This window comes from Taeniopygia guttata, chromosome 8, assembly GCF_048771995.1.
Source record: "Taeniopygia guttata chromosome 8, bTaeGut7.mat, whole genome shotgun sequence".
Lineage (NCBI taxonomy): Eukaryota > Metazoa > Chordata > Aves > Passeriformes > Estrildidae > Taeniopygia > Taeniopygia guttata.
This window is the reverse complement of record NC_133033.1, coordinates 231,170-248,215: the sequence shown is the minus strand read 5'-3', so window position 1 is coordinate 248,215 and position 17,046 is coordinate 231,170. Positions and strand designations below refer to the sequence as shown.

General features: G+C 47.1%; 2 protein-coding genes across 5 annotated transcripts in view; one reads left to right on the top strand and one right to left on the bottom strand.

Annotated features, from left to right (window-relative positions):
- The window catches only part of CRYZ (crystallin zeta), a 60,448-nt gene that overhangs the window by 7,287 nt on the left and 36,115 nt on the right, over positions 1–17,046 (bottom strand). Inside the window, exons 1-2 of one of the 2 annotated variants that reach the window (XM_072932755.1) lie at positions 645–695; positions 133–260 (exon numbers count right to left, since the gene is read on the bottom strand). The exons of the other annotated variant lie outside the window; for it this stretch is intronic. Of the exons in view, the coding sequence (XP_072788856.1) occupies positions 133–260; positions 645–666 (150 nt within the window). The 5' untranslated portion in view covers positions 667–695. Of the gene's footprint in view, positions 1–132; positions 261–644; positions 696–17,046 lie in introns of those variants that run through there. 2 annotated transcript variants of the gene reach the window in all.
- Positions 227–5,036, top strand: TYW3 (tRNA-yW synthesizing protein 3 homolog). 3 transcript variants are annotated; one of them, XM_030279012.4, is made up of 6 exons: positions 227–388; positions 2,224–2,304; positions 3,025–3,123; positions 3,911–3,982; positions 4,249–4,382; positions 4,556–5,036. In XM_030279012.4, exons 1-6 carry the CDS (start codon positions 242–244, stop codon positions 4,776–4,778), a joined length of 756 nt encoding a protein of 251 aa, XP_030134872.2. In that variant the 5' UTR covers positions 227–241; the 3' UTR covers positions 4,779–5,036. The 3 variants fall into 3 exon arrangements, with proteins under 3 accessions (XP_030134872.2, XP_030134871.2, XP_072788858.1); XM_030279011.4 differs by lacking the exon at positions 227–388 and adding an exon at positions 1,235–1,393; XM_072932757.1 differs by lacking the exon at positions 227–388 and adding an exon at positions 1,470–1,531.

The following is a 17,046-nucleotide window of genomic DNA, read 5'->3' as shown; positions in this document are numbered from 1 at the left end:
CTGGGTGGTATCTCTCACTCCGTCCTACAGTTAACATTAATTGTTAAAATGTCCTACAGTTAACATTAATTTAAAAATGTCCTACAGTTAACATTAATTATCACTATTTTCCTTCAGAGAGCTCACATATACCTGGTTTTCTTTTGGAACAGGAACTAACACATCTGACTGGAGTTTAAGCACTTCAGGGCCACCAAATTCAAACACTCGGACAGCTGTCATCACACGCCTGGTGGCTGCCATGGCGACCGGAGGATCCGCTAGAAGAAACAATGAGAGCCTGGGTAGCTGTAGAAGTCACAGGGAGCCTGAGGCACCAGGAGCTGGCCTGCGGGCACCGCCGGGAACACGGCACACACCGCGGGGCGAAGCGCGGATCGATCCCGCGGTAATGAACCGAACCGGGGAAGGCAGGGGAGGGAGCGGGGGCAGGGGAAGGTTCCGAGCTGCTCCGGGCCTCCCCGCTGGGAGCACCTTCCGGGATCCTGGGCACAGCCGGGGCCCGCGGGGCCACCGCCGGCTAAGAGCGGCCAGGGCCGTACCTGGCACGATGCGGTCCCGGCGCGACGAGCCACGACCGGACGCACCCCGACAGGACGCGCCCCGTGACACGCGCTCACCGCCAGGCCCCGCCACAAACACACCTGCGCCGCCAGGCCCCACCATAAACACACCTGTGCCGCGGGCCCCGCCCACAAACACACCTGCGCCGCCAGGCCCCGCCACAAACACACCTGCGCCGCCAGGCCCCGCCACAAACACACCTGCGCCGCCAGGCCCCGCCACAAACACACCTGCGCCGCCAGGCCCCGCCACAAACACACCTGTGCCGCGGGCCCCGCCCACAAACACACCTGCGCCGCCAGGCCCCGCCACAAACACACCTGCGCCGCCAGGCCCCGCCACAAACACACCTGCGCCGCGGGCCCCGCCTACAAGCACGCCTCTGCGGCCAGGCCCCGCCCCTTGCACCGCCTCGCGGCCAGGCCGTGCCCCGGAAGCGCTCCTTGTGACCGGGTCCTGCTGTTCGAGCCGCGTCCCGTGGCTGTGGCGCCTGGCGCGGGTAGCGCAGAGCCGCTGTGTCCCCGTCCCGTCCCGTCCCCCCGGGCCAGCGCCGCGCAGCCCCCGCGCCCGCCGGTACCTGCGGAGCGCCGCGGCGGGGTGCGGAGCAGGGCGGGGCCGCGCCGCTCGGGTGCGCCGAGGTTTGTCCTTGGCGGGACGCCGTCCCCCCGCGATGGCGGCGTTCGCGCGGCGCAAGGCGCAGTGGCTGGCGCGGCCCGACCCCAGCCGGAAGCGCGCGCTGGACGCGCGGGCCGCGGAGCTCGTGCGGCTCCTGAACGCGCGCGAGTGCTTCTGCAGCGCCAGCTCGTGCGACGGCAGGGTGGTGGTGATGGTGCGTGAGGGACCGGCGGGGTGGCACCGGCAGGGTGGTGGTGATGGTGCGTGAGGGACCGGCGGGGTGGCACCGGCAGGGTGGTGGTGATGGTGCGTGAGGGACCGGCGGGGTGGCACCGGCAGGGTGATGGTGACGGTGGGTGCGGTACGGGACCCGCAGGGTGATGGTGACGGTGGGTGCAGGACGGGACCTGCAGGGTGATGGTGATGGTGGGTGCAGGACGGGACCTGCAGGGCGATGGTGACGGTGGGTGCAGGACGAGACCCGCAGGGTGATGATGACGGTGGGTGCGGTATGGGACCTGCAGGGTGATGGTGACAGTGGGTGCAGGACGGGACTTGCAGGGTGATGATGACGGTGGGTGCAGGACGGGACTTGCAGGGTGATGGTGACGGTGGGTGCGGTATGGGACCTGCAGGGTGATGGTGACGGTGGGTGCAGGACGGGACCCGCAGGGTGATGGTGACGGTGGGTGCGGTATGGGACCTGCAGGGCGATGGTGACGGTGGGTGCAGGACGAGACCCGCAGGGTGATGATGACGGTGGGTGCAGGACGGGACTTGCAGGGTGATGGTGACGGTGGGTGCGGTATGGGACCTGCAGGGTGATGGTGACGGTGGGTGCAGGACGGGACTTGCAGGGTGATGGTGATGGTGGGTGCGGTATGGGACCTGCAGGGGTGATAGTGACAGTGGGTCTGGTCGCGGTGTGAATGGGCCCTTGCTTCAAGCGGATGCTCCTTTATTTCCAAGGACCGTTTCTGTAGCAGCACAAAGTTAAACCCACCGGGCTGCCCAGGCACTTTAATGGTTTCTGCCCATCACTAGGACACTGACGGCACGGGGATCCAGAAGAAGAACTGCACGTGGCTCCTGGTAACACATGACCCATGTGTCAAAGGCGATGTGGTAAGGGCACAGTGAGATACAGCCTTTATATTTGTGCGTGGAAATGCTCCTGGTGTCATGGAAAACACAGCATGTCAAAGGGTTTTTATTCCTGCTACTGAGATGAATTGTTACTCTACTCTCAAAATTAACTTTTCCTTAGATGTGTTGCTTAATAAATTCTTCAAACCCATTTTAAGAGAATGCTTTTAAACTCAGTATCAAATTCTCTGCATAGTTATAAAGGCAGCTAATATTCCAGAAACCTGTATAATTTTTTCCTGTCTGGAGTAATATTTAAAACTCTTGAATTAAAAAATCTCTTGAGCCCAGCTTGCTGTGTTAGCAGACAGACACCTGAAAGTGGTGTAACAGGGAATTTTGCATTCTTAATTTACTGTCATTAAATCTCCTGAAATTAAAAACATCTATAGTGCAAAGTTTTTCATTTTTAGTATGCTTTCAAAATAATCTAGTCTTTTTATATATTGCTTTGTCCCACAAAAGAGGCAGTTGCAAGATCAGCATTTTCTCACTCAAGTCATAATTCACTTTACCATAGATATATATTCTCACACAAGCACAGACGTGACCTCCAGAATATTTGTTTTCATTAGTATTTGTTCCAGCAAAGCAAAGCTTGCTAAAATTGCAGGCCAAGGAGGATGCAGTGGGGTGTTGTTAACTCTTACGAGAGGAAGTACTCTGATTTTTATATACATATTTTGGTGTATTTTCCAGATGGCAGCACTGAAGAAAGCCACTGGTGATGTTGTGTTCAAGTTTGAGCCATTTGTTCTTCACGTGCTGTGTCGGGGGCTGCAGGATGCACAGCTGCTGGTAAAGCCACATCAAGTACAATGTGGCATTGTTCTGTTACATTCCTGCCTGCAAAAATAAAAGTATTGGCTCCTGGGTAAGCAGTTGCACTTAGAAACAGTCCCAGATGTGCTGTGTGTCTAATAATTAGGGTAGTAAGGTAAGCTGATGGAAAAACACAGCTGTAAAGTTGGTGAGGGTTTTACTGTACTTAGAAAGAAAAAAGACTCACCAGCAGTTCAGGCTTTGAGCTGAAGCAGACTGCTGCATGAAGCACTACCTGAGGGGCCTGGGCTGCTCTCACTGGCGGCAAGGGCTGGATTTTAGATGGTACTTCGCTGCCAGCCAGGCCATTTGGCTCCATTTCCAGTGCCTTGAATGATGCTTTTGCCTTCTGCTTTTCTAGAGAGCAATGTGTGCCGTGCTGGGCTTGTTTTGGCGGTAGTGCAGAGGAGCTGAGGGGCTCATGCAGAGTGCAGCTGCACTGGTCGTTGTCAAGGGGTAGCACGACTCTCTGTGAAGCTCCAGCTCATTGGGATAAAGTAGTTCAGTGCCTAGAGAGATGTTACACCCCTTCTGCACTGATGGATTCAATCAGGATCCACTGTGGGCCTTGGAAATCCACCCACCATTTCTGGGTTTGATCTTAGAAAGTATTTTAATGGAACTATTTTTGAATAAGTCTGGGTAGATGATTTGAATATGTTTTTTGCAAAATTGAGATTGTATGTTGCATTGCAATGGGTCCATAAATATTTTTTGCTGTGCAAGTATACAAGACCTGTTTAAGCATTTATTTTTTCTGCAGCATTCAGTGGCTATTGACTCTGGGTTCAGAAACTCTGGTATTACAGTTGGCAGAGGAGGAAAAATTACAATGGTAAGGACTCTGTTACTGTAAGGGGTGTAATGAAGTGATATTGTTATGTTAACCTTGATTTTTGTACGAGCCAAGACCTGACTGGTGCTTAAGAGCTGTCACGGGGCATGCTATAGCAAAGAAATAGCTTGCTGCTTTAGGTGACAGTAACCTAAATAATTGTATGGATAAGCAGGATTTTTACTATAATGAACTCCCTACATTATTTAAATAACCTTCATAAACTAAAAAACTTTATTCCAGGTCAATCATGTGTGTGTTTTTAGGCTGTGCGGAGCACTCACTGCTTAGAAGTTCCATTGAGCCACAAAGGGAGATTGATGGTCTCCGAAGAATATATTGAATTTCTGGTACATGTAGCCAATCAGAAAATGGAAGAAAACATAAGGAGGATTGACAGGTTTGTAAGACTACACCCGTTCTGTTCATGACATCTAATTTTTCTTCAGTATTAAGTAAAATGTTAGTAACCACTTTTCTCCCCTTGCATGTTTTGGTTGCATTCTAAAAGCATTAGTTTCTCAGAGTAATTTGCAGATCCTGAGCAAGTCTATAAGAATTGTTTCTGTCTAGATTCCACAAAGGCTTGGAGCGGGCTCTGGAAGCTGCAGACACCTTGCAGAAGCTGTGTGTCCCTGCAGACACCTTTCCCGAGGGGCCAGAGAAGAGCCACTCTGTGTACGTACGCAGAAGAAAGAGACAGACTGCTCAGGAACAGGCTGAGCTCAGCAGAGAGCTGGAACCCCATGATGATACTGAAAACAGTCTTGGTCTGTTCGCTGAAATCATGATATAGACTAAGACATTTGAAAGCAAATGGCAAACTGAAAAACTTTATTGTAATGCTCTTTTTGAGAGATCTATATACTCCTGTGCTCCAAGTAGTAATACTCTCATGGATATTGACCAGAAAAAAAGGTAATTAATAGTGAGCGGGTGTAACTACAGGACACAGAGAACAAACTGTAGAATGTTTTGGGGGTTTTTAAAGTATACAGTTGAATTAACAAAGTGGTACTCCATCAGTTACCCCAGATATAACTGGTTTGCTGCAGCTTTTCACTGTGTTCTCTGTGGCTGCCTTTCACTTCCAGCTTCCTGGGTTTTGCAGAGCCAGCTGGCTCTGCAGGTTTCTTCTTCAGGAAGGGGAAGACAAGCATTGAAGACTGAAGACCATCCGCTTGTGAGACAACCAATGCACGTGGTGGGAGTTCCACAGAAACCTTCCAAAGCAGCCTGTGTGCACCGGTCTCAGACCTTGTGTGCGTTTGGGCGGACTGGTTAAAGTATGACTCAACTCAGGGGCATAATTTCTAATAGTGCAGAGCTGCTGGTCAGGAGCTGTGTGAGCAAAACTGGAGTCCCATAGCCCACGGGGCAACAGGCAGGTGGTGGGAGCAGCCAGGGCAAAGCACAGCAACTCCTCATGTGTGGGGACATGGCTTCTGCCACAGGTGTTACTGCAGCATTGTGGCTGCAGGCTTGTGACACACCTTTGCAGTCACCATTTTCCACAGACCTTCCTCTCCACTCTGAGAGTCAACTGCCTGTCTGGGCTGAACTGAAACCCCAGGGCTTCCATCAACACAAAGCAACATCTGCCTCCATGCAGAGGGTCCTCCCCAACCTGCTGCCTTAGCAAAGCCCTGGGGAACCCCTGTTGCCATTCCCACTGCTGGGAGTCTCACTGTTCCTGCAGATCCCTCTTCACCACCTGGGGGGCACACAGAGGAGGTAGTTGTTGCTTATGGATTTAGGGAGTTTGTTCAGAATAGTCTGAACCCTCCTCTGCATGTGACATTTCTTAAAATGTCTGGCGCTGGTCTGTTGGATATGTCTCAAGGGACGATGACACCAGCACCAACCAGAAGCAGTTGCCCACAGGTGCCCACAGACCCTGTAACAGCCCAAACACTCACCCTTTGTAACAGCACTACAGTATTTGCATTCTGAGAAATACAGTTTGTCAGAAACTGACCCACATTCCTCTGAAAAATTATTAAAAATTCAGGAAGACTTTTTGGCATCTTAACACAAAAATGTTACCCTGTTTGCATCTTGTTACTTTATTCCCATCATCGCCAATTATTGAAGACTGACCCTACAACAAGACAAACAGAGAAGGATCAGGGAAACATGTTATTTCAGTATGTAGAACAGTTTTTGCAACATTTTTCTGATTTTTTTTTTTTTTTTTTTTTTTTTTTTTGCACCCCATCCAAGGTTGCAGAGGGTGAGGCTGAGGAGGTTTCACCACCCTGACACTGTTCTGGGACCAGCATCACCTTCATCCATGCACCAGTGCCCTTACACCTTGCCCCACACTCACCCAAGCGCCACCAGCTCATTTTGAGGTTAATTTCGTCAAGCTGTGTTTTATTTCCAGCTGCTGTATGGGAGTCTGTTGGGTTGTCAATATGCAGAGCACAGGCAGCAGTTGGGCAGAGCATCCAGAGGCAGCTGGAGGCAGCACCCCTGAAAAGGGGATTCTGGGGGTTGTGGCTGCAGGGAAATTCACCAATAAGCAACAAGACTCCTAAAACTGTCAAATCTTCATCATTTGGAAGTTTGCTTAGCCACTTAATTAATCTAAAAGGTATTTTTATACTTGCTCTCACTGTGTTAAATTTTTTTAAATTACAATTTCACTCCATGTGCACTCAGTTTTTCAGGGGAGGCAGGTGGGTTCAGTCACTCCAGGAACTGATTGTCATTTTTCACCCCATAGCATTTCACATCCACACCAGGAAACTACTTAAATCAGCACCGCAGCATTCCCTGTGGCTGTGCCACAGGTTCCGAGCCAGTTGTGCTCCCCAGCACATCCGTGCACTGGGATAATTCTGTACATGCAAATCACAGATGTCAGGAGCCCAAGTGTTCGCTTGCAACAGTTCCTCTGAAATACAGATACTTAACATGGTACTTAACAGCTGCAGAGTGCAGTGAAATCATGAGTTTGCACATGGGTTGAACCTCTCCAGACCAGGGTGGCTTTGCACCTCCCAGCTTCCACTCCTGCCAGAGCTTCACTTGAATTTAACCAAGTCTCAATTTAATTTAATCAGTCTCAAGTTTTTTTAATTTATCATATTAAATGTATCATGCACTGGAGGCTTAGCAGCTCTTCAGTACTTTTGGTTACTGAAAATACACAATTACTTTGTAATATCTTGTGAATTTGATATTACGTAGTAGGATATTGTGGGAAATGTTTCACTTCTGATCTACCCATAGTTGAAAGTACCCCAGGGGAATATGCTGGGTGTTCTGTGAGAGAACCTTTGAAAAGGTATGTCTTAAAAAAATTTGTGTCTTTAAAAATTATATAAATACCAAAATTTCCTGAGCTGCTCAGGAAATCACACTTCATTTCTTCACACCAGGAGAAAACAAAGCTGGTAAGAATTGATGTCAAACATGCTGTGCTGACAGCAGGCAGCTACGTGGGATCAAGGTCAGAAAATTCTCAGTGTTTTGTGTTTTGTTTTTTTTGTTTTTTTCCCTTAAATCAGAGACTGACACCCAAATTCCATACAGAGATTACATGAAAGATCTTGTTCTGCATTCTGAATGCAATTTATTTATGGCACCTGAGCAGATATGCTGTTTTGTTTGGTCAATTTTATACTGGAGGGGAAAAGCTTGTTTTCATTTTCTGCAGGATCCCGAGAGAAGAGAACTATTTTTCTCAAAGTCAGGTTTCGTAGCTGTAATTGTGACTTTTGCGACTTTTGCAGAGTAGCTCTGCCAGCTCAGAGGCTGGCTGGTAGGTGCTTGCAGGGCACCCCCGCTGTGCCCGGGCCGGGCCGGGCGGTGGGCGCGGTGCTGCGCGGGCAGAGCCCGATGCTCGGCACGTCCCCTCGGCGCTCGGCTGGCACCCTCCCTCCTTCTCGGGACTCAGGCATAGCTGGAAGGTGCCGGCACGACCAGCACCAGCGGCGGGGGAGAATTCATTCATGCAGGCACTGGAGTTCCTCCGTGTGAACAGAACAGGATTTTTTCCTTTCTCTAAATAAGGACCTCGTAAGTTCTGTTTTATCTCATAGCTCTCCGCGCCTGCCCTGGTCCGCCAGTCCCTCCTCGGCTCCGTGTCCCGGGGGTGCCTGGCGGCGGCGGGACCCCAGATGTGGGCACCGAACGAACGCTGAGCCCCCGCAGCCGCCGGTCCCGCTCCCCGCGCCGGGAGTCGGGGCCGGGGAGCTCGCCCGGCGGCCGGGAGAAGCCAGCCCTTGTGCCGATAGCAGAAGCCATTTAAACTCCCGAAAAGCTGAGCAGCTGGCAAGGAAAAACCTGATTTCCTTGGGATGATCAGCAATCCTCCACTAATGGAGATATAAATGGTCCCATCACTTCCCAACTGCTCGTCCTCGACAGATTCGGCATCCATGTTACACGGGCAGCACTGCTCTTTTATAATCTGCTCATTTAAATATTTTTGCGTAGCATTGCTAGCAAAAATCAAGGATATTTACAAAGGAAATGCACCCAGAGTTTATACATACAATCCACTTTTTTCTCTTACTTTGCATTCCTTGATGCCTTATTTCAGGGTTTTCTTCAATCGCACTTAGCCTGAGCTTTGTTATGTTCTGTCTCATTTGAAACGCCTTGAAAATACTGCAAAGAGAATGATGGGGAAACTAAATCTGCTAGGATTTTACTTAGAGCTCTGTGCAGGGTCTACTTGTTTTTCCTGTAACGTATTCACCTTGTAGTGACATACACGATCCAGGGACACACCAGTTTTGGAAAATATTCAGAATTTGGAAAAAATTCAGAAATGCTGTGGGTAGTTGTATATGAGATCAGAATTTGTCCCAAAATGTACAATATTAAAAATGACAATTTTCCCTTCATTCCTATTACCTAGATATGAAAGTTCCAATTCAAGAATGTGTTTTCACATCCACAGCACTCTGGGGTAGTATTAAATGAACTCTGTTTAATAAAACACATTCCAAGTTGCTATTTTGATTGAAGCATTATACTTCTTGTCTTGCTATAAGCAGTTCAGATTTCACTGGGTCATTGAAAATTTTTGAATCAGTCTCTTTTCAAATCATATTTAAAATACAGACATAAATAACTGTGACACAGATCCCTTCACAGCACAAACCAGGAGTAAGGGACTCAGTGCAGCACAGCTGGTGCTGCAGTTACCTCCCAAGATAGGAAGGAAATTTTGTCATTCTCCAAACACACTGATCGTACCTTTCACAAAACATCTCACGTTCATCCAGGGAGACAATAGCATCCCATTTTGTCCTTGAATCATTGAAATAAGAGGTATTTTGATCACAAATGTCTGCTCATATCAAAACACCGTCATGATTTCCACTGGATTAGAATAGATAAAACCCAAGTGAAGCTGTGCACAGTCTTCTCCAGCACAGGTCCCCCCTGATACTTTTTTCTCCATCAAGTTTTATCTGTTTTTATACACACTGTCATTGAGGACAGCAGCACCAGGCAAAGTCCTTAGACCTGTCCAGGGCAGCTGTGGCCCTCACAGGTGATGGCCAGAAGGAACATTGTCCAAGTCCTCTGTTTTGATATTTTCTCCCTAGAAAACCCTAGGATCACAGAATTGCTTTGGTTGGAATAACCTCTAAGATCAACTCTGATGTGCATGTGAAAATCACAATAGACTTGCAGAAGATGGGAAAAAATACTCACATAAAGACTGAAATATTTCCAGATGCAGTTCTCCCTGCTTGAACCAGGAAATAAATGCAGCTCAGGGTTCCATCAGGTCCTTCCCATCAGGATAACCTATGGGTCAAATAGTTATTGTCTCTCTGCCTACTCCAGACAGTCCAGGCAGGATTGGGACAGCAAAGCACCAGCTCCATCCAGCTGGGTGGCCCTGGGCCAGGGGAGGCCAAAGGCCAGCGTGGCTGCACTGAGGTGTCAGGTGGGCAGCAGGCTCTCACTGCACCAGCACCCCAGCACCATCCATCCACCTACACGGGTGGCCCTCATCCTTTCCTTTGGGAAGTTCCCAATGCAGAAGGTTTCCACTCTAGGGAACTCGCACAGTCCCAACCCCTGGGCTGGGAACAGTGCTCAGATCAGCACCCCTGATCCCTGCATCAATCTCTGGGCAAAGGGAAGAGCCATTTCCCTTTCCTGTGCTTCATGTTAACTTCTACACGTCAGAGTTCCACGGCCAGAGGATCCCTCCAGGCTTTTCTTTCTTACCTATTTCCACTGTAAATTACTTCCCTTCCAGTATGAGATCAAGGAGAAAAGGGGTGATGGAAGTAGGAGAGCGCTAGCAGGAAAAAAATATCTGACAAACAGCAACAGCTCCCCAACACCCCTTTAAAGTAATGACAATTTACAAAATGGCTGGGAAGTTGTTATAATTCCTTTTCCAAATTATTACTCACCCTTTAGATTAGAAATGAGGCCAGGGTTAGCAATCAGCCATAAATGGTAGGATTTCTGAAGTAGAAGCACTTGTCTGATTGTGAAGTGGAGGCCATTATTGCCTTGATTGAGTCTTTTTTTTCCGGGTTGGTTTTTTTTTTTTTTTTTTTTTTTAGCTTGCTTGATTTGTGGCTGAGAGCACACATTCACCACAGTACTGGGAGCAATCAGAGTCTTCCCTGCTCTTTTTTGCTCAGCGATTTAGGGTCCACTACTTTGGCACAGCTGCCACCTTTTAGCCTCCATCAAGCAGAGATATTTTTAAGTGAGCTGCATTTTGTGTTTGTCTTTTATCTTCCCATTGCCTTCCTCATGCTTTTGCTTTTTTTTTTTTTTTTTTTGAGGGGGGATGAGGGGGGATGGATATCTCTGAAAATATTGTGTGAACTTTAGTTCCAAGTATGAAGTTGAAAGAAGGCAGATGAAGCTGGCTGGTTGTCATCTGGCTCTATGTACATATCAGATCTGCAGTTATATGAAAAATAGGGTTGAAGTAATTTGCTTAAGGACTGAAGTAAGCCAGAAGCACTGATGGGTGATTGCGTGCTGGAGTTGAGTTTAGTTTGCCTGAAACTCAGAGTTTAGCCAAGAATTTGTATTTATACCATTTATTTCCAGAAGTTACCTGTTTTACTAGCATACTGTACTTTAGAGCTCCTCCCAAGCTGTCTCCGGAGGTGAGAAGCACAGCTGAGGGAGCTGGTGCCCTGCAGACCCCAGGGCTCACCCTGGCTCCCCAGGCTGGTGGCAGCCAGTGGAACCTGTGCAGAAAAGGCAGCAGAGCAGCACCAGGGCCACCCTGCTCCAGTCCAGCCACAGAGCCTGCCAGCGCTTTGGACTCAGGAGCACATCAGCACACCTGCAGGAAGCCACGCACATAGACCTCTTTCCTTTAATTGCTACTGCTCTGAAATAGCTGACTTTTGCCTCATAGTCCATTTGCAGGCAGGAACCACATCAGCTAATCCAGTAAAACACACTTCACGGGCCACCAGCACATCCTACAACCACGGAAAATGGAAATGCACCAAATCCCCAGCTACAGTGGTGTGATAGGCCCTGGGAGCACAGGGGCCAGGTCGTGCCACGTAATGCCATGAAAATTGATGTAACATTTACCATGTAATGTGATGGGATGTGAGGTGATGCTGCATTAAAAGGCTAGTCCTGTTGACTGTGTGCAAAAACAGGCAGTGGAAAAAGAACTAATATTTCCTGGTGCTGGAAACTGCAAATGCAGCAGAACAGGTATTTAATGCATGTCTGTAACTCACCTATTCCTCAGACATGTTTTTCAAAATGTCTCTTTGGAGGGTCTAGTGCATCACTAACATCAGCCATCAGCCACCAGCCACCAGCTCCTCTGGGTGGGACACAGAAGAAACTGCTCCAACAGGTTGTGTCTCTTTCTAAGAACAGCTCATTTGAAGCCAGAGAGGGGATGGCCCCAAAACCATTCCTGAGGGGAGACTGGGGGCAGAGAGCAGCAGTGGTCACAGGGCCAGCTTGCCTCTGTCTTTGCAACATTCCCGCAGGGTGCATCTGCTTATCTGACAAGAACCTTCCATCAACTGAAAAAATGTTATATTTTGAACAATCCTTAGTTAAAGTTTCAGTCCAGTTGAAATCTTGGGGTAGATGCTGTGGTTATTTGTGTGGAACAACTATCTAGTATTTTTCCAGGGATTTTTTTTTTTTTTCCTAAATTTATATTTCAGGAGAGGTTCTGGTTAAAAAAAACACTGAAGAAGGTTGGCCAGTTGGTGTTACCCATCAGCCCACTCAGAGATTTCGCCAGTTGCATTTTGTCATCTCTGAAGAGTTTGCCAGTGGGGTGACTTGTCAGATCCACACATGTCTTGTGTGTTGGCCAATTTTAAGAATTGAAGGGTGTTGCTCTGCAAGGACTATGTGAGCAAAAGGAAACGGTCCATTTTTCACATGTACCCCTTTTCCAAGATTATACCCCTCCTTTTCCTTACATCAAGCTGCTGTGGTTACAGTCACCACAGTGGGCTGGCCAGTGCAGGACAGGCAAAATTCTCTTGGTCAGCCACGAGGTCCAGCACCAGGAAGGAATGTGTGTCTCACTTCCTCCCTGCAGCATGATGCTGAGCACATTCGGAGTGCAGTGGTTCAGAGCTGTCACTAATCATTATCAGCTACATCTCCTGTGCTCCCCGGCAGCCCCCAGCGCAGAGACTGCGCTGCAGGGTGGTAGCCTGTCACCGGGCCTTCGAGGGAGAGGGATAACCATCTTGGTACAAACTTGACATCTATAAATTGATTACATAAGTGGGCAGTGGTGGTCCTTTCAAGTATGTTCCTTTTGTTTCAGCTTTACAGTAAAATTACCAGCAGCAGTTTACAATTAAGGGAAATAATAATAACTGCATATGCTTTCATCTGCACATACAATTACAATAAACTGCTTGCTTTAATAGGATTGTGAAAAATCTATGTTTGACCCCTACAAAAAGTAAACATTCTTGTTCTGGATACTATATCATTATCACAACAAAGGAAAACTTCTGAAATCTGATGATTTAAACATCTGGAGAATGTTAATCACTTCAAAATGACGGATGTTTTTTATTTCAGCTTTTGACAGACACACTCCTTTCATAGATAGATGATTATTTACATAAATTACATCACCAATGTGAAAAAAAAAGTCCAAAATAACTTCAAAGGATAAAGAGCTTAATTAAAAGGAGGCTTTTGCATTTCTTTTTTGTAGAACACAGAAGAAATAGAAGAATTTGCGAAGGGAAAATGTAACGCCACCGTTTTAAATGTTTTGCAGTTTGGCTGTTGGTTTTTCCCCTCTGTGCTTGAGTTATGGAAGTGCACTTTGGAGGAGGTTGAGGTGAAGTAACAGCGCTGCAAGAATGGATCACTCTGCCCCTGCCCCAGGGAACAGGGCAGGTTTTGAGATGGGCAGGGGCAGCTCAACTTCTCAAGCACTTTCTGCAAAGGCTCTGCAAAGGTTATGGTTCCACTCTGGCCAATACCTGCAGCTTCCACTGCTCTCTTACCACCAGTTCCATACAATATAAAGCCACTGACTTCAGCAGAACTGTTCCTCACCAACTCAGATTTGTTTGGCTTCATGTGTATAAGTAAAATAAATTATATTAAATATATAACAAATACGTAATACATTCTGTATAACGTAACGTTCTATTTAGCATAATGTGGCCTATTATAACATACAGATCTACAAAGAGCAGCACCAAGGTGCTCATCAAGAGTGGGATTATGGGATGTGGATCCAATCCTTCAGTCCTGTGCCTCAATGTCACTCATCAGGAAGCAAATTCAGCATCCTCCCCCCTGCAGTTGTGGATGATGAGAACAGGCTCAGCTGCAAGCTTTCAGCTCCCAGCTACTTGTAAGACAACAATTTCAAAGAAGGTTACAGGAATGAGTGAGAGGAACATGCAGGCAGATCTCACAGTGTGACATCTGCAGAGACCCAGGAGCACTTTGGGTACAGCCGGGTAGTGCCACGTTTGGCACAAGCAGTCTGAAAGGCCGCTGACACTCAGCGTAGATCCAAAAGGATCCCTGTGCTGATCTACTTCACAGTCACTGCTCCAGCTGAACTCTGCCCGCTCCAGAAAGGCTGGAATTGGCTGCAGCACGACCCTGCTGGAGAGCCCTGGGCTGTGGGGGCTGTGCCCTCAGCGCCGGCACGGGCCGAGCCACGCTGCCAGCAGCCAGACCCGTCGCAATTTGGCTGATCCGCTACAATTTCCTCCTACACGCTGAGCTGATCCGCACGCTGACCTTGGCCAATTTGTCTTCTTTCTGGCAGCAATGTCATCCAAAAGGAAGTTATTAAGTCAAGGAGGTAATTCTGCAAGAGCAGTCCACTGTATAAACAGAACTTGACCCAGGGTAATTTATTTCTGGTCCTGCACAAAGGTATGACCAATATATTTCAGGATCTAAATATGCCAATGAAGGCCAAAACATAAGAATTTTAAACAATATTCGTGAGGAGTTTTATCTAGTATTAGAAACTGAGAAACAAGTGTAAAACAGCCTTTAGAATCTGAAGAGATTTGGTATCTGTATTTAGGAGAATAAACATCTGCAGACAGAAGAGCTTGGCCTAGGGTTTTTCTAACCAGCTTTTATTTAATTCCCTCCCTAAGGTGTTAAACTGCATTGATGTCCCCCCCACTCAACAACACTACAAAGGGACCATTTACTGTTTTTTTTCTTTACCAACTTGATAGACTGGTTAAAAATCATTCTAAAAAAGAGGCAAAGAGCGAAAAAAAATACTAGTTACTGCTCTGCAATGTTGAAAAAAAATATTTAGAATGCAGTTGGAGGCTGTCTTCCTTACTAATATTAAATTCATGTTTTGCTTAGCCTAAAGCAATTTCCTTACTGAAGTTCAGTTCTCAACACATCCATGAAAATCATCAGGCTTTTCTTACACTGGGTGCACACACAGCACCCAACAGCTGGTGGGGATCTGCTGCTCCCAGCCCCTGCAGTGGCCAGTCCTGCCCAGGCCCTGCCCCTGGGTCCCGGCCAGGACCCCTCCATCCTGGGCAGGATGGCAGCCACAGGTCTGCTCTGACATGCCACGGTCAGGACACCCTTCTAGGCTGGTTCTAGGAAAGAGCCCAGAGGTGTGAAGGTAGGAAAATCACCCAGCTGAGTCTGCAAAGAGCAGCTGGGAACAGCCTCCAGTTTGGGGCAGGAGGGGTGTTTCGCAAGCAGAAGACAGCTCACATCTAGTTTTTGGCAAAACTGCAGGCGATGCTGCCACAGTTTGAAGTATCAATAGAGTACCGGGGGCTAATGCCACAGTTCCTACATCATCAAATCTTTTCCTGGTGTGCAAAGGTATGAAATGGTTAATTATATTTATGTTGAAAATGCACATGACTTCCTAAGCTATGAAAAGCAGCTCCCTTTCTTGCCTGGTATTTACACTTACATTAAATAACTCACTTTCTAGAAATACCAGCATTTGAAGTTTAAGGAACTTCACTGTATCAAATGTTTCCTTGATGGCTGCACCTGGACCCAGATGAGCTCATTGTATACAACTACAGCCCCACTCAAATGCACTGCCTGCTCTGTTTGTTTTCACCAGTGAAACATGATGTATGTCTCCGACAAACACAGAATATGCTTTTTGTTCTTGCTCCTGTCACCCAAAAGGGATTTCACAACATTTTTTTATTTGGTTATCGCATAAAGTCATGTTATTTTCAGTTTCATATCAGACATGCCTCAGATTCTTCCTACAGCTCATAGTACCCATCAGTTCTTCAGACTATTATCATAATAATTGTTTGGAATTATCATAACTGTTATGTATGCAGGGAACAGAAAATTAAAGTAGCACACAAATCAAATGGAAAAATGCATTTTAAAAGACCAGAATTCAAATCTAAAATGACAGGCACAACAACACTACCTCTCTGTGGAAAAGATGTGGATCTTCACAGCTATGGATGAGACACTCCAGAAGATTGTTCCTCAGTTTGCATTTTAATACAACCTTAAAATATTAAAATTAGAGATGGATGAAATGTGCTCAGAAAATAATTTCAGTTTTATCTGTTTCAGAACACAAGCCCCTCTGTTCACTTCCTGCTACCTCACTGTCATCCGCAGACAAGGTGACAATAGCGTCATCCATCCAGGGCCCAGGGTGTCCCAGGGAGTTTCATATCCTCCAGCTGCTACACAGCCAGAGAACACACCACTGCGGCACAGCTGCTGAGAAGGCCTGGTGACCTAGGATCTCCTGGCACTAGCTGGTACCAACCTTGGACCTTGATCAGAAAAACTATTAAGGGCAAAACTAAAGGAGGAAATGTCACAAAAAATTATTTCTTACTGTTCCAAACCTTAGTGGTCTTTTGTCTGACAGTAACAAGTATAGTTCTGAATTCCTCTGCTGCATTAACAGCTTAAATACATGTGCCATAACAATCAACACACAGATATGACACACCTGTCCAAGTTACCAAGTTACAGTCTTAAATCTGGAGCAAGATATGCTTCCAATGAATCAGAGCCTGGCATTGATGTCAAAACACTCCTGCTTAGGTCAGTCTTTGAGCAAATTGAGGATAGAGGGTGGTTTCCTTTAGGATACCAAGGTTTGGTAATTTGATGGAGAATGTACAATTAGACCAAGCAAAAGTAAACTGCAAGAAGAGTTTCCTGGGTATATAAACAAACATACATACTAACACGAGCAGCTTTATCATGGCAAGTACTGCTGGCAATGAGCCATTGCACTACCTCATTCCTGTCATAGGCAACACTGAGACCTCTAAGAATTTAACAAAACAAGCTCCTGATTAAAGTGCAAGTAAAATAGAGTAAAACAAGTTTGTAATTGTAGTTGAGGCCCCCAGCTTGAGAGAATTGATCTCTGTATTTTACTTTCCAGTAGATTCTCTGTGTGACTTAAATATATGTCCTATTTTACCTGTCTTTCCACAAGCAAATAACAGTTTCCCTTTTAACATGAGCTTTAGCCTCAGACTGTGGCTGTAGCATGCCCAAAGCAGCAGATAAAGCACCTGCTGATAACTCCAGTACCAAACACTCATTTCTCTTGCACTGCCCAACGGTTTGTGGAG

Coding starts and splice junctions, on each gene's coding strand:
- TYW3 (XM_030279011.4), top strand. CDS start 1,235: ATGGCGGCGTTCGCGCGGCGCAAGGCGCAGTGGCTGGCGCGGCCCGAC. Junction 2,305..3,024: donor CATGTGTCAAAGGCGATGTG/GTAAGGGCACAG, acceptor TGTATTTTCCAG/ATGGCAGCACTGAAGAAAGC. Junction 3,983..4,248: donor GAGGAGGAAAAATTACAATG/GTAAGGACTCTG, acceptor GTGTGTTTTTAG/GCTGTGCGGAGCACTCACTG.